Source organism: Nothobranchius furzeri, chromosome 18, assembly GCF_043380555.1.
Source record: "Nothobranchius furzeri strain GRZ-AD chromosome 18, NfurGRZ-RIMD1, whole genome shotgun sequence".
Classification (NCBI taxonomy): Eukaryota; Metazoa; Chordata; class Actinopteri; order Cyprinodontiformes; family Nothobranchiidae; genus Nothobranchius; species Nothobranchius furzeri.
In genome coordinates, this window is record NC_091758.1 from 37,212,904 (window position 1) to 37,228,307 (window position 15,404).

Genomic DNA, 15,404 nt, shown 5'->3' on the forward strand with positions numbered 1-15,404 from the left:
ATCTACAGCAATTGTCGAGTTGTTGAAAAGCTCCAGATTAGCTTGGTCTTCCCAAAACACCTCAGCCTTTATACACAAGTGCATAGTAAAACAAGAGGTAAGCACCAACACGTTTCACCATGTGAAGGGTCGTGGTTTTGTGAAAATAACTGATAAAACCAAGGGCAAAATAAGGTAAGAATTAAATTGTGTCAATGTACCTTGCACTTTGCTTAACAGAGTGTTTGAAATGAATTTATAACCAGTTTCTTTGAAGCCTTGTAACAAACAATTGAACATCATTGGCTACAAGGATACTCTATATCATTGATTAGAAAGAAAAAAAAAAAAGATTTCTGCTGCTCCTTGTGTCAGCTCTTGGAAGGATTATGGTTTGAGGGATGTCTGAACAGCTTTGCAAATAGATTTGAAACTGGGAAGTGACTTGTTAACTTTTGTCCTGTGTTGGAGTATAAACTTTCAAAAGTGTTATATTAAAGATGATGTGAACACAAACCTGGGATGTGGAGATAAAGCTGGTGAGGTCATTCAGAGTGATAAATTTCACAAAGCTTCCAATATAGTTGAAAAACCAGGAGGTATAGTTGAGTTCTGGGTCGCTGGGATTGTAGCATCTGGCTCCAGAGCCTGTGGAGAAAGAAATGGCTATTTAGCATCATCAGTAAAAGGGTTTCTTCTTTTATATTTTATAGCCATAATCATGTCTGATGACAATATAATTTGTCACACATCTATCCAACATTGCACTAATAATAATAAAAACATATATATATCATACTAGTGCTCAAGTAGCTCCTTATGGTGTTGTACACATCCTCCGGTCCAAATTCTGTACTGTTGTATGTGAAATTGTTTCCCATATAAAACACCCTATTGAAAGAAAAAGATCATGTAAACTGAGTTACACCTTCAATCCTTCTGTTTAATTTGATCACTCTGTGAAGAGAAAGACTCACAGTTTTTGGAAGGCCTGACATGAGGCGCTCTGCACTTCGATGGGGCTGATGAGGTTCCTTGTGAGGAATCTCAGGTAGTTCTTCAACAGTACATCAAACCACAAATTCACCTCAGATGTCACGTTGCTAATCAGAGCCATTTTCCAAACACAGGGGAGGATCATCTTCTTCATCTCATCAGAAACAACTTCCTAAAGGGGTCGTAGAAACAAAACACACCATCAACTGACATAGATCATCATGTGTAAGAAACTCAATGAGATGTGGATAATTGTATATTTGTCTTCATTTCTTTAGGTGAGATACATACAGTTTGTAGGAAGGCAACAGTGTAGCTGTAGTTGCTGTACATGGCACAGAAAGCTGAAATGGTGACATCGGACATGGTAGAAGCAGGTGTTGAATCGGTTCCAGGGCTAGTTGTAGAATCTGGTGATGCTGTTCCAGAAGCACTAGTTGCAGTGTTGTCTGTTGCGGGTTGTGCAGTTGTAGGGTATGTCCTGCTGTTGATGAGGCCCACACCCAGTGTGTCCAACTCTGACTGAGTCTGCATGTTCACCCAGGTCTGAATCACAGTATCGTTCTCAAACAACTTCAGATCTTGAAGCTGGTCACCCATGAGGCCTTGGACATTGGTCACAGTCAAAGTCTGTGAGTTCAAAGAGAAATGAAATTAATCACAGACTTGTTCTAGATTTCTTTTACAATTAACGACATTTCAAAAATATGGTCACAATTGATTTTAAGTCCAACACAGATCCATAGGATTGTGAGTGCAACTTTGGGCTTTATGATAAACTATGAACATAAAAAGTCCAAGAGAAGCACAGTGTACCTTCTTACTATGTCACTCAAGTGTATTTCACAGAGGCCACCTAAAACTCATTTCCATTTACTGCAGCTACAGTATTGTTGCCAGACAGTTTTTACTGTGACAGTGCCGTCCTTTTTTCACTTGTATACTTACAGTTATCACATTAATATCCAGACTCCTGAAAATATTGATGTCCATGCTGATGTTCTGTGTTGATAATGCAACAATGTCACTCAACGGTGCACCACCTATCATCATCATAGAAAAAAAAACATTTAATTAGGAAAACAGTTGATTTCCTTATAGCTAGAAATACAAGAGCAATGTTTTCTTACCTAAGTAGCTCTTAATAACATTGTAAAAGTCAGTGGAGTGGGCACGATAAGAGCTGAATGAGGTGCTGCTGATGTCATACAGGATTCTCTTCTGCTCAGCCGAACATGTAGCCACATTCAGAAAGTTGGCATCACTGACAAAATAAACAAACAAAGTGTCCCTCACTGTTACATCATAGTATTTCAGAAAGGATTTTCGGACCTGTACGGAGCTGTTTCAAGATGCAGAGCCATGCCTTTTCAAGGTTTCTATGGCAGAATGTTGTGTGCTGGGGTGCTTTAGCCACTTTGACTTAACTATAGACAAGGTCAGCCATGTGGAGGGAGCTCAAAGTAGAGCAACTGCACCCCATCAGAAGGAGTGAGTTGCAGTAGGCCATGCATCCAATTGGACTGCTTCCAAGAAACCTCCCCTTGGAGAGTGTCATGAGCCAATGGGGAGAGACCTCGGAGCAGAGCCAGAACTTTCTGGCAGGATTTTATATTGTATCTGGTTTGGAAGTACCTTGGGACCTCTCAGGAGGAATTGGAAAAGGTTACTAGGCAGTGGGATGTCTGGGTTTCCCTCCTACACCAGTTACTTTGCAACCAAACTTGGATTTATAAAAGAAAATATTGAATGTATACATGCTGGCACCAACCTGATACTGTTTGCTGTGATGGTGGTCAGTGTACTGAGGTCCAATGAACATACGTTGGAGCCAATAATGTTCAGCTCAGTGCTACCCAGGGAGTTTCCAGATGTTTGCAGGTATTTAGTGATGATTTCTTTGCTCTAAACATGAAACACATCAAGTAACTAAATTATTCTTTGCTCTAAACATGAAACACATCAAGTAACTAAATTATACACATGCACAAGTAGGAGTAACTTAAATGTTTTTGTATTTTTTATTCAGTTCAATCATTTTACCTGTGCCGTTTCCCAGGTTCCATCTTCAGTTTTCATAAGAGCTGCCAAGGTGTCAATCGTAGTGATGTTCCAGTTAGAGATGTCAGAATGTGTTGCCACACGAGACACCGAACCAAGTAGCTGGACTTGCTGTTCAGAGACTCCAGATGGGTATGCCTGGAAGTACACAACATGTAACAATGCACCTAAGTACTGATCTGGAACTAAAATCCCAAGTACATAAACAATATTGGGCATATTTGTCAAATCCAGATTGATTAAACAACTTCCATGTCAGTATAAACCCTGACTTTGTTTATCCAGTTCTTTGGAGTATGGCTCTCAGGTCATCAAACACATTTTGTTGCCAAATATCCCCTCCTTACCTTGTTGAGTTTCTTCAGAATAATCTTCTGGAAGTCATTGTCATCCACTTTGGAGCAGATGGTAAAGAGGTTTTCTTTCAGAGCAGGAATGTCCAGGCAGAGGTCAAACTGAGTCAGATCGTAGCCAAATGGGAAGGCGGGGTCGCTAACAGTCACCTGGGTGATGCTGCCTGCTGTGCAGACTTTAAAAATATGAAACAGCTTGTGAGAGCACTGTAAAGGCCAAGACCGAAGAAAATAGCTCTTTTTTTCTTTGGTACAATTTCACAAGACAACAATTTTCCAGATGAAATTATTGTACATAGATTTTTAATAGAATTTCCTTGAAAGCCATTGTATGTTAGAGCATTTACACACTGCTTGAGCTTAATGTTAAGTTAGCGAGTTCTTTATATGTGCCATTCTCCCAAGCATGTACTGACAGATCGTTATTAGTTTGACTTGGCGTCAGAATGTCTGTTATAAAACATCTTAATTGATAAAAATTGTCCCAATTCAGTTTGACAACTGGGATGACTCAAGTGCATGTAGTCGAATTGAAAGAGTTTACCTTCTGCTGGTGGTGTTGCAGGACTGATCTGCTTAAACAGATTCTCGAGCTTTGTCTTCTGAGTGTTTTCTTTCCTTAGTTTTGCCACAAAGCCCTTGAGGAACTGCATTCTTATTGTCTGCAAAAGAAAAAATAAAGAAAAATTAACTAGTTATAGGAAAATGATTTTTCATCCAAAGAGACAAAAGTAAGTTTCTTTAGTTTGAGAGATGTCAGTTTATTATCATTAAACCAAAAACCTATGAAGAAAGAAAGGATAAAAGGAAGACATACAGTTGTGAATGTGCTCCAGATGTTTATTGTGAAGTACAGAGGAAGAATCCCAAGGTCTTCTAGTGTTTGCTGGTTCCAGGTGGCAACAGTTCTAATGATTCAATGCAGAGTCATAAGAAATTTGGACCAACACTTTGCTAAAACAAAACAGGGCATCAATTTGAAACATTTGGTTTCGTACCCGTATTGGGTTTCCCCAGATAGCAACAGAGTCTCCATAGCAGCTACTTGGTTTTCAGAAAGGTCCGTGCAGGCTTTGAGGTTTTCCAGGATCGAAGGATCAGAGTTCTGGATGTAAGAACTGTTCAGAGTGCAGACCATGTTCCCCAAAACGTCCAAATGGTCTCTGCTCAAGCTCAACCCATTTATACCCTATAGAGGTGAAAACAAGTTGTTTTTGCGCAACTTTTTCATGCAATTAATATTTCATTCTAACAAGGACATTCACTCAGCATTCAGTAGTTTCAGAAATATTCTTGGAAATAATTAACAGCAAGTGTTGATAAATTGATGATTTTGATAGGCTGTCTATCCAATTGGACTGCTTCCAAGAAACCTCCCCTTGGAGAGTGTCATGAGCCATAAGAGATGCCTTTCACTTTGATTATTTTTTCTTATTTGGTACTCACCAAGCAGGTCCTGGCTTCACTAAACAGCTGTTGTCCCTTATTCAAAAGGCTGGAAGCCACAGAAAAATCTGCAGCTCCAAGTGCAGAAAAGTAGGACCTACAGTTGCTTTCCTGGACATCCTGGATTCTGTTAAAATGCATTGAAAAAAGTGAGAAAATCAGAGCACTAGTGTTCACTCTTTAAATCAGAAGCACCTTGGATTCGGTACACACTTACCTGAAGTATAGAAGCATGTCTGAAGGATAATCTATGAAGTTCTGATCGAGGTCTTCTTCAATCAGGTTGTACATGCAGGTCAGCTGTAGGTCATGTGACAATAAACAATGTTATACAAGTGAAATGAAAACACAGATATTTATAAACCGGGGGATAGTTATAACTCCAATGCCTGAGGCTTATGGTCCTTTGATACCCAGTGTGGTCTGACATTTTATTCATTTATTTGCTAAAAAAAGGAGTAGGACAGAAACTAATGCAAACAAAAAGGAATAATGTTATCATATTTATTCACGTAAAACCTATTAGAGCTAGAAAGGCCCAAAGGTTATTGTGACCTATGGATGGAGGCAACACGTTAAGCCAAGCTAACTTTATTTGTAAAATCTTTTTAAACAGCCAATGCTAAGCAAAGAGCTAGGCACAAAGGCATAACAAATATGGCAGGATGTACTCTGCTTAGGAATGTCCATCCAGGCAATTAACAAAAAAATATGTTCAGTTGCAGCTACAATGTGGGCTCTGTAGGATGTAAGATGGCTGAGCTCTTAACTTTGCCTGTTTTATCTGGCTGTTGGTTGGTCTTGTGGAGAGGTCCTATCAATGTCAGTTCAGCACAGAGAGGAGTTCAGACATTTTGTGTTTTATGTGAACCAGAGTCTTTATGAAAAAACTAAATTAGGCTGTCAGCAAATGTCGGCAAAATGGTTTATCAAATAAAAGTGGAATTTACCTGTGGCTCTGTCAGTTCCACCTTGCTCCTTCCGGTCCTCGGCCTACAAGCACGAATTAGCTGCTTGATTTTAGTTTTTGGCACTTTCTGGACTGATGTGCATGTGAACCCTTGCAGCACAGATGTAGAGAGCCTAACAGGAAAGCCAAATAATTAATTATTGGCTTAGGTAAAAACGGAAACCAAAAACAAACAATTTCCATAAGAATTTGTTGCTAGACTAGTTCACTTACTGCTCAGTGTCAAAATCACTTTCAACCAAAGTCCCAAGGAACATAGTGGCCTGAAAATTAAGGAGAGATAAACGTTCTTAGCCAAAGTGTAGTTCAAATTTAAGTGAAACATGGTATCAGCATCACGCGCTAATTTATTCTTCATGTACAGTAACAGCAAAGTACTTACTTGATCTTTTGTCCACGACTTTTTGTTTATCACACTGATGTTTGGACTCCCCTCAGAAAACACCAGCTGGGACGGTGGGATCTTAGTTGCTAAGGCATCTGGGACATTCTGCACCACTTCAGTTAGTCTTGTGTCCACAGAAATGATCTGCAGAGTAGTCAAATTCATGTCATTGCTATTCTTCTGCTAAAAGGAGTTGAGTCTGTTATCAAAGTAATCATGTTCTCATGTTGGATTCAGATTTTTTGTCCTATTTTTTTTTCTATTATAACAGGCACACTTTATACCTTTGTGACAAATGTCTCCTGGAGAAGCTCTGGAGCTTGTAGCATGCTGGAAACAAAAGCTGGGTTCCTGGAGGCGTGGAGAAGTTCAGAAGCTGGGATTTTCTCCAGCAAAGCTGAGGGTACCCCAACAACAAGAGTGCCGAGCGACTCCAGAACAGCTGCGCTGTTGATCTGTCAATTCCATTTTCATCCATTAGAACCTTATCCTTTAAACTGCAAACTATTGGTGCGTTCCTTCATTTACTGACACATTTCCAAATACACATTTCATTAGTCAAGTTAGACCCTGCTTCACAGCTTCTACCTGGTAGCCTGAGGAGGTTATGCTTTGGATTATGATGTTGGCCTGGTCCTGGCCCCAGGTTGTCACTGAACCCAAAGTGGACAACGAGGAAATCAGCACCGTTGGAGGTACTGAAGTGATCTGAGTGTTGCTCAGGCCTGAAGCAGCTCCCCCAAGTGTAACAAAGATTTCCTCTGTGATGGTCTTGATGTTGGATGCCAAAACAGCAAATGCCTATGAAGTACAATTTAAAAGCATTGGGAAAATTGCTGATTACACATCTATGGCAGAGCAATCACTTTTCTTAGCAAAGAGTTAGCGAGGAGGTTTGTGGATGCTTCAGTGTCAGGAGACTATCACTTCCAAAGATAATGGAGCCAATCGCTGAGCAGAACTTTTATACTCAGGTGAAGTTCTGTCTAGGAACACTTTGAGGCTAGTACCTGAGGGTCCTCGATTCCATTGCAAAATTCATTCCTCATGTCCAGGATGGCCATGGTGTTAGCTTCATTTAGCGACATATACACAGCACTCGGGATGTCAGTTGAGCACAACAAAACACCCGAAAGCCTAGATGGAGAAAGACACATTTATCTTTATGCATATTCATTTTTCTACGTAGTTTTGACAGAAGATGTGTCTTTGGTTCAGTTGTCATAGCAGTATTTGTATTTGTATTTGTATCCCGCGCTGGGTACTTACTTGAACAGGCTGAAGCTTGGGTTGACTGTAAACAGCTGAGTGATGTAGTAATTTCTTACATCTACAGCAATTGTCGAGTTGTTGAAAAGCTCCAGATTAGCTTGGTCTTCCCAAAACACCTCAGCCTTTATACACAAGTGCATAGTAAAACAAGAGGTAAGCACCAACACGTTTCACCACGTTAAGGGTCGTGGTTTTGTGAAAATAACTTATAAAACCAAGGGCAAAATAAGGTAAGAATTAAATTGTGTCAATGTACCTTGCACTTTGCTTAACAGAGTATTTGAAATGAATTCATAACCAGTTTCTTTGAAGCCTTGTAACAAACAATTGAACATCATTGGCTACAAGGATACTCTATATCATTGATTAGAAAGAAAAAAAATAGATTTCTGCTGCTCCTTGTGTCAGCTCTTGGAAGGATTATGGTTTGAGGAATGTTTGAACAGCTTTGCAAATAGATTTGAAACTGGGAAGTGACTTGTTAACTTTTGTCCTGTGTTGGAGTATAAACTTTCAAAAGTGTTATATTAAAGATGATGTGAACACAAACCTGGGATGTAGAGATAAAGCTGGTGAGGTCATTCAGAATGATAAATTTCACAAAGCTTCCAATATAGTTGAAAAACCAGGAGGTAGAGTTGAGTTCTGGGTCGCTGGGATTGTAGCATCTGGCTCCAGAGCCTGTGGAGAAAGAAATGGCTATTTAGCATAATCAGTAAAAGGGTTTCTTCTTTTATATTTTATAGCCATAATCATGTCTGATGACAACATAATTTGTCACACATCTATCCAACATTGCACTAATAATAATAAAAACATATATATATCATACCAGTGCTCAAGTAGCTCCTTATGGTGTTGTACACATCCTCCGGTCCAAATTCTGTACTGTTGTATGTGAAATTGTTTCCCATATAAAACACCCTATTGAAAGAAAAAGATCATGTAAACTGAGTTACACCTTCAATCCTTCTGTTTAATTTGATCACTCTGTGAAGAGAAAGACTCACAGTTTTTGGAAGGCCTGACATGAGGAGCTCTGCACTTCGATGGGGCTGATGAGGTTCCTTGTGAGGAATCTCAGGTAGTTCTTCAACAGTACATCAAACCACAAATTCACCTCAGATGTCACGTTGCTACTCAGAGCCATTTTCCAAACACAAGGGAGGATCATCTTCTTCATCTCATCAGAAACAACTTCCTAAAGGGGTCGTAGAAACAAAACACACCATCAACTGACATAGATCATCATGTGTAAGAAACTCAATGAGATGTGGATAATTGTATATTTGTCTTCATTTCTTTAGGTGAGATACATACAGTTTGTAGGAAGGCAACAGTGTAGCTGTAGTTGCTGTACATGGCACAGAAAGCTGAAATGGTGACATCGGACATGGTAGAAGCAGGTGTTGAATCGGTTCCAGGGCTAGTTGTAGAATCTGGTGATGCTGTTCCAGAAGCACTAGTTGCAGTGTTGTCTGTTGCGGGTTGTGCAGTTGTAGGGTATGTCCTGCTGTTGATGAGGCCCACACCCAGTGTGTCCAACTCTGACTGAGTCTGCATGTTCACCCAGGTCTGAATCACAGTATCGTTCTCAAACAACTTCAGATCTTGAAGCTGGTCACCCATGAGGCCTTGGACATTGGTCACAGTCAAAGTCTGTGTGTTCAAAGGGAAATGAAATTAATCATAGACTTGTCCTAGATTTTTTTTACAATTAACGACATTTCAAAAATATGGTCACAATTGATTTTAAGTCCAACACAGATCCATAGGATTGTGAGTGCAACTTTGGGCTTTATGATAAACTATGAACATAAAAAGTCCAAGATAAGCACAGTGTACCTTCTTACTATGTCACTCAAGTGTATTTCACAGAGGCCACCTAAAACTCATTTCCATTTACTGCAGCTACAGTATTGTTGCCAGACAGTTTTTACTGTGACAGTGCCGTCCTTTTTACACATGTATACTTACAGTTATCACATTAATATCCAGACTCCTGAAAATATTGATGTCCATGCTGATGTTCTGTGTTGATAATGCAACAATGTCACTCAACGGCGCACCACCTATCATCATCATAGAAAAAAAAAACATTTAATTAGGAAAACAGTTGATTTCCTTATAGCTAGAAATACAAGAGCAATGTTTTCTTACCTAAGTAGCTCTTAATAACATTGTAAAAGTCAGTGGAGTGGGCACGATAAGAGCTGAATGAGGTGCTGCTGATGTCATACAGGATTCTCTTCTGCTCAGCCGAACATGTAGCCACATTCAGAAAGTTGGCATCACTGACAAAATAAACAAACAAAGTGTCCCTCACTGTTACATCATAGTATTTCAGAAAGGATTTTCGGACCTGTACGGAGCTGTTTCAAGATGCAGAGCCATGCCTTTTCAAGGTTTCTAGGGCAGAATGTTGTGAGCTGGGGTGCTTTAGCCACTTTGACTAAACTATAGACAAGGTCAGCCATGTGGAGGGAGCTCAAAGTAGAGCACCTGCACCCCATCAGAAGGAGTGAGTTGCAGTAGGCCATGCATCCAATTGGACTGCTTCCAAGAAACCTCCCCTTGGAGAGTGTCATGAGCCAATGGGGAGAGACCTCGGAGCAGAGCCAGAACTTTCTGGCAGGATTTTATATTGTATCTGGTTTGGAAGTACCTCGGGACCTCTCAGGAGGAATTGGAAAAGGTTACTAGGCAGTGGGATGTCTGGGTTTCCCTCCTACACCAGTTACTTTGCAACCAAACTTGGATTTATAAAAGAAAATATTGAATGTATACATGCTGGCACCAACCTGTTTGCTGTGATGGTGGTCAGTGTACTGAGGTCCAATGAACATACGTTGGAGCCAATAATGTTCAGCTCAGTGCTACCCAGGGAGTTTCCAGATGTTTGCAGGTATTTAGTGATGATTTCTTTGCTCTAAACATGAAACACATCAAGTAACTAAATTATTCTTTGCTCTAAACATGAAACACATCAAGTAACTAAGTTATACACATGCACAAGTAGGAGTAACTTAAATGTTTTTGTATTTTTTATTCAGTTCAATCATTTTACCTGTGCCGTTTCCCAGGTTCCATCTTCAGTTTTCATAAGAGCTGCCAAGGTGTCAATCGTAGTGATGTTCCAGTTAGAGATGTCAGAATGTGTTGCCACACGAGACACCGAACCAAGTAGCTGGACTTGCTGTTCAGAGACTCCAGATGGGTATGCCTGGAAGTACACAACATGTAACAATGCACCTAAGTACTGAACTGGAACTAAAATCCCAAGTACATAAACAATATTGGGCATATTTGTCAAATCCAGATTGATTAAACAACTTCCATGTCAGTATAAACCCTGACTTTGTTTATCCAGTTCTTTGGAGTATGGCTCTCAGGTCATCAAACACATTTTGTTGCCAAATATCCCCTCCTTACCTTGTTGAGTTTCTTCAGAATAATCTTCTGGAAGTCATTGTCATCCACTTTGGAGCAGATGGTAAAGAGGTTTTCTTTCAGAGCAGGAATGTCCAGGCAGAGGTCAAACTGAGTCAGATCGTAGCCAAATGGGAAGGCGGGGTCGCTAACAGTCACCTGGGTGATGCTGCCTGCTGTGCAGACTTTAAAAATATGAAACAGCTTGTGAGAGCACTGTAAAGGCCAAGACCGAAGAAAATAGCTCTTTTTTTCTTTGGTACAATTTCACAAGACAACAATTTTCCAGATGAAATTATTGTACATAGATTTTTAATAGAATTTCCTTGAAAGCCATTGTATGTTAGAGCATTTACACACTGCTTGAGCTTAATGTTAAGTTAGCGAGTTCTTTATATGTGCCATTCTCCCAAGCATGTACTGACAGATCGTTTTTATTAGTTTGACTTGGCGTCAGAATGTCTGTTATAAAACATCTTAATTGATAAAAATTGTCCCAATTCAGTTTGACAACTGGGATGACTCAAGTGCATGTAGTCGAATTGAAAGAGTTTACCTTCTGCTGGTGGTGTTGCAGGACTGATCTGCTTAAACAGATTCTCGAGCTTTGTCTTCTGAGTGTTTTCTTTCCTTAGTTTTGCCACAAAGCCCTTGAGGAACTGCATTCTTATTGTCTGCAAAAGAAAAAATAAAGAAAAATTAACTAGTTATAGGAAAATGATTTTTCATCCAAAGAGACAAAAGTAAGTTTCTTTAGTTTGAGAGATGTCAGTTTATTATCATTAAACCAAAAACCTATGAAGAAAGAAAGGATAAAAGGAAGACATACAGTTGTGAATGTGCTCCAGATGTTTATTGTGAAGTACAGAGGAAGAATCCCAAGGTCTTCTAGTGTTTGCTGGTTCCAGGTGGCAACAGTTCTAATGATTCAAGGCACAGTCATAAGAAATTTGGACCAACACTTTGCTAAAACAAAACAGGGCATCAATTTGAAACATTTGGTTTCGTACCCGTATTGGGTTTCCCCAGATAGCAACAGAGTCTCCATAGCAGCTACTTGGTTTTCAGAAAGGTCCGTGCAGGCTTTGAGGTTTTCCAGGATCGAAGGATCAGAGTTCTGGATGTAAGAACTGTTCAGAGTGCAGACCATGTTCCCCAAAACGTCCAAATGGTCTCTGCTCAAGCTCAACCCATTTATACCCTATAGAGGTGAAAACAAGTTGTTTTTGCGCAACTTTTTCATGCAATTAATATTTCATTCTAACAAGGACATTCACTCAGCATTCAGTAGTTTCAGAAATATTCTTGGAAACAATTAACAGCAAGTGTTGATAAATTGATGATTTTGATAGGCTGTCTATCCAACTGGACTGCTTCCAAGAAACCTCCCCTTGGAGAGTGTCATGAGCCATAAGAGATGCCTTTCACTTTGATTATTTTTTCTTATTTGGTACTCACCAAGCAGGTCCTGGCTTCACTAAACAGCTGTTGTCCCTTATTCAAAAGGCTGGAAGCCACAGAAAAATCTGCAGCTCCAAGTGCAGAAAAGTAGGACCTACAGTTGCTTTCCTGGACATCCTGGATTCTGTTAAAATGCATTGAAAAAAGTGAGAAAATCAGAGCACTAGTGTTCACTCTTTAAATCAGAAGCACCTTGGATTCGGTACACACTTACCTGAAGTATAGAAGCATGTCTGAAGGATAATCTATGAAGTTCTGATCGAGGTCTTCTTCAATCAGGTTGTACATGCAGGTCAGCTGTAGGTCATGTGACAATAAACAATGTTATACAAGTGAAATGAAAACACAGATATTTATAAACCGGGGGATAGTTATAACTCCAATGCCTGAGGCTTATGGTCCTTTGATACCCAGTGTGGTCTGACATTTTATTCATTTATTTGCTAAAAAAAGGAGTAGGACAGAAACTAATGCAAACAAAAAGGAATAATGTTATCATATTTATTCACGTAAAACCTATTAGAGCTAGAAAGGCCCAAAGGTTATTGTGACCTATGGATGGAGGCAACACGTTAAGCCAAGCTAACTTTATTTGTAAAATCTTTTTAAACAGCCAATGCTAAGCAAAGAGCTAGGCACAAAGGCATAACAAATATGGCAGGATGTACTCTGCTTAGGAATGTCCATCCAGGCAATTAACAAAAAAATATGTTCAGTTGCAGCTACAATGTGGGCTCTGTAGGATGTAAGATGGCTGAGCTCTTAACTTTGCCTGTTTTATCTGGCTGTTGGTTGGTCTTGTGGAGAGGTCCTATCAATGTCAGTTCAGCACAGAGAGGAGTTCAGACATTTTGTGTTTTATGTGAACCAGAGTCTTTATGAAAAAACTAAATTAGGCTGTCAGCAAATGTCGGCAAAATGGTTTATCAAATAAAAGTGGAATTTACCTGTGGCTCTGTCAGTTCCACCTTGCTCCTTCCGGTCCTCGGCCTACAAGCACGAATTAGCTGCTTGATTTTAGTTTTTGGCACTTTCTGGACTGATGTGCATGTGAACCCTTGCAGCACAGATGTAGAGAGCCTAACAGGAAAGCCAAATAATTAATTATTGGCTTAGGTAAAAACGGAAACCAAAAACAAACAATTTCCATAAGAATTTGTTGCTAGACTAGTTCACTTACTGCTCAGTGTCAAAATCACTTTCAACCAAAGTCCCAAGGAACATAGTGGCCTGAAAATTAAGGAGAGATAAACGTTCTTAGCCAAAGTGTAGTTCAAATTTAAGTGAAACATGGTATCAGCATCACGCGCTAATTTATTCTTCATGTACAGTAACAGCAAAGTACTTACTTGATCTTTTGTCCACGACTTTTTGTTTATCACACTGATGTTTGGACTCCCCTCAGAAAACACCAGCTGGGACGGTGGGATCTTAGTTGCTAAGGCATCTGGGACATTCTGCACCACTTCAGTTAGTCTTGTGTCCACAGAAATGATCTGCAGAGTAGTCAAATTCATGTCATTGCTATTCTTCTGCTAAAAGGAGTTGAGTCTGTTATCAAAGTAATCATGTTCTCATGTTGGATTCAGATTTTTTGTCCTATTTTTTTTTCTATTATAACAGGCACACTTTATACCTTTGTGACAAATGTCTCCTGGAGAAGCTCTGGAGCTTGTAGCATGCTGGAAACAAAAGCTGGGTTCCTGGAGGCGTGGAGAAGTTCAGAAGCTGGGATTTTCTCCAGCAAAGCTGAGGGTACCCCAACAACAAGAGTGCCGAGCGACTCCAGAACAGCTGCGCTGTTGATCTGTCAATTCCATTTTCATCCATTAGAACCTTATCCTTTAAACTGCAAACTATTGGTGCGTTCCTTCATTTACTGACACATTTCCAAATACACATTTCATTAGTCAAGTTAGACCCTGCTTCACAGCTTCTACCTGGTAGCCTGAGGAGGTTATGCTTTGGATTATGATGTTGGCCTGGTCCTGGCCCCAGGTTGTCACTGAACCCAAAGTGGACAACGAGGAAATCAGCACCGTTGGAGGTACTGAAGTGATCTGAGTGTTGCTCAGGCCTGAAGCAGCTCCCCCAAGTGTAACAAAGATTTCCTCTGTGATGGTCTTGATGTTGGATGCCAAAACAGCAAATGCCTATGAAGTACAATTTAAAAGCATTGGGAAAATTGCTGATTACACATCTATGGCAGAGCAATCACTTTTCTTAGCAAAGAGTTAGCGAGGAGGTTTGTGGATGCTTCAGTGTCAGGAGACTATCACTTCCAAAGATAATGGAGCCAATCGCTGAGCAGAACTTTTATACTCAGGTGAAGTTCTGTCTAGGAACACTTTGAGGCTAGTACCTGAGGGTCCTCGATTCCATTGCAAAATTCATTCCTCATGTCCAGGATGGCCATGGTGTTAGCTTCATTTAGCGACATATACACAGCACTCGGGATGTCAGTTGAGCACAACAAAACACCCGAAAGCCTAGATGGAGAAAGACACATTTATCTTTATGCATATTCATTTTTCTACGTAGTTTTGACAGAAGATGTGTCTTTGGTTCAGTTGTCATAGCAGTATTTGTATTTGTATTTGTATCCCGCGCTGGGTACTTACTTGAACAGGCTGAAGCTTGGGTTGACTGTAAACAGCTGAGTGATGTAGTAATTTCTTACATCTACAGCAATTGTCGAGTTGTTGAAAAGCTCCAGATTAGCTTGGTCTTCCCAAAACACCTCAGCCTTTATACACAAGTGCATAGTAAAACAAGAGGTAAGCACCAACACGTTTCACCACGTTAAGGGTCGTGGTTTTGTGAAAATAACTTCTAAAACCAAGGGCAAAATAAGGTAAGAATTAAATTGTGTCAATGTACCTTGCACTTTGCTTAACAGAGTATTTGAAATGAATTGATAACCAGTTTCTTTGAAGCCTTGTAACAAACAATTGAACATCATTGGCTACAAGGATACTCTATATCATTGATTAGAAAGAAAAAAAATAGATTTCTGCTGCTCCTTGTGTCAGCTCTTGGAAGGATTATGGTT

The 15,404-nt window shown here is 39.9% G+C and overlaps 2 protein-coding genes across 2 annotated transcripts; both read right to left on the bottom strand.

Annotated features, from left to right (window-relative positions):
• Positions 1 to 1,128: 1,128 nt before the first annotated feature.
• On the bottom strand, positions 1,129 to 9,856 carry LOC139063868 (otoancorin-like). Its single transcript, XM_070546787.1, has 25 exons — positions 9,825 to 9,856; positions 9,623 to 9,756; positions 9,440 to 9,534; positions 8,783 to 9,121; positions 8,473 to 8,663; positions 8,295 to 8,386; positions 8,013 to 8,143; positions 7,460 to 7,584; positions 7,201 to 7,327; positions 6,779 to 6,991; positions 6,475 to 6,645; positions 6,188 to 6,334; positions 6,019 to 6,068; positions 5,786 to 5,918; positions 5,053 to 5,135; positions 4,836 to 4,962; positions 4,388 to 4,578; positions 4,207 to 4,297; positions 3,934 to 4,051; positions 3,384 to 3,565; positions 3,019 to 3,174; positions 2,747 to 2,880; positions 2,106 to 2,239; positions 1,924 to 2,018; positions 1,129 to 1,605 (listed from the first exon to the last, which is right to left on the bottom strand). The coding sequence occupies exons 1-25, from the start codon at positions 9,854 to 9,856 to the stop codon at positions 1,210 to 1,212; spliced, it is 3,687 nt and encodes a 1,228-aa protein (XP_070402888.1). The 3' UTR covers positions 1,129 to 1,209.
• Positions 9,857 to 9,931: 75 nt separating this feature from the next.
• LOC139063869 (mesothelin-like protein) lies at positions 9,932 to 15,116 on the bottom strand. Its single transcript, XM_070546788.1, has 16 exons — positions 14,974 to 15,116; positions 14,715 to 14,841; positions 14,293 to 14,505; positions 13,989 to 14,159; positions 13,702 to 13,848; positions 13,533 to 13,582; positions 13,300 to 13,432; positions 12,567 to 12,649; positions 12,350 to 12,476; positions 11,902 to 12,092; positions 11,721 to 11,811; positions 11,448 to 11,565; positions 10,895 to 11,076; positions 10,530 to 10,685; positions 10,264 to 10,391; positions 9,932 to 10,112 (listed from the first exon to the last, which is right to left on the bottom strand). Exons 1-16 carry the CDS (start codon positions 15,114 to 15,116, stop codon positions 9,932 to 9,934), a joined length of 2,241 nt encoding a protein of 746 aa, XP_070402889.1.
• Positions 15,117 to 15,404: the final 288 nt, after the last annotated feature.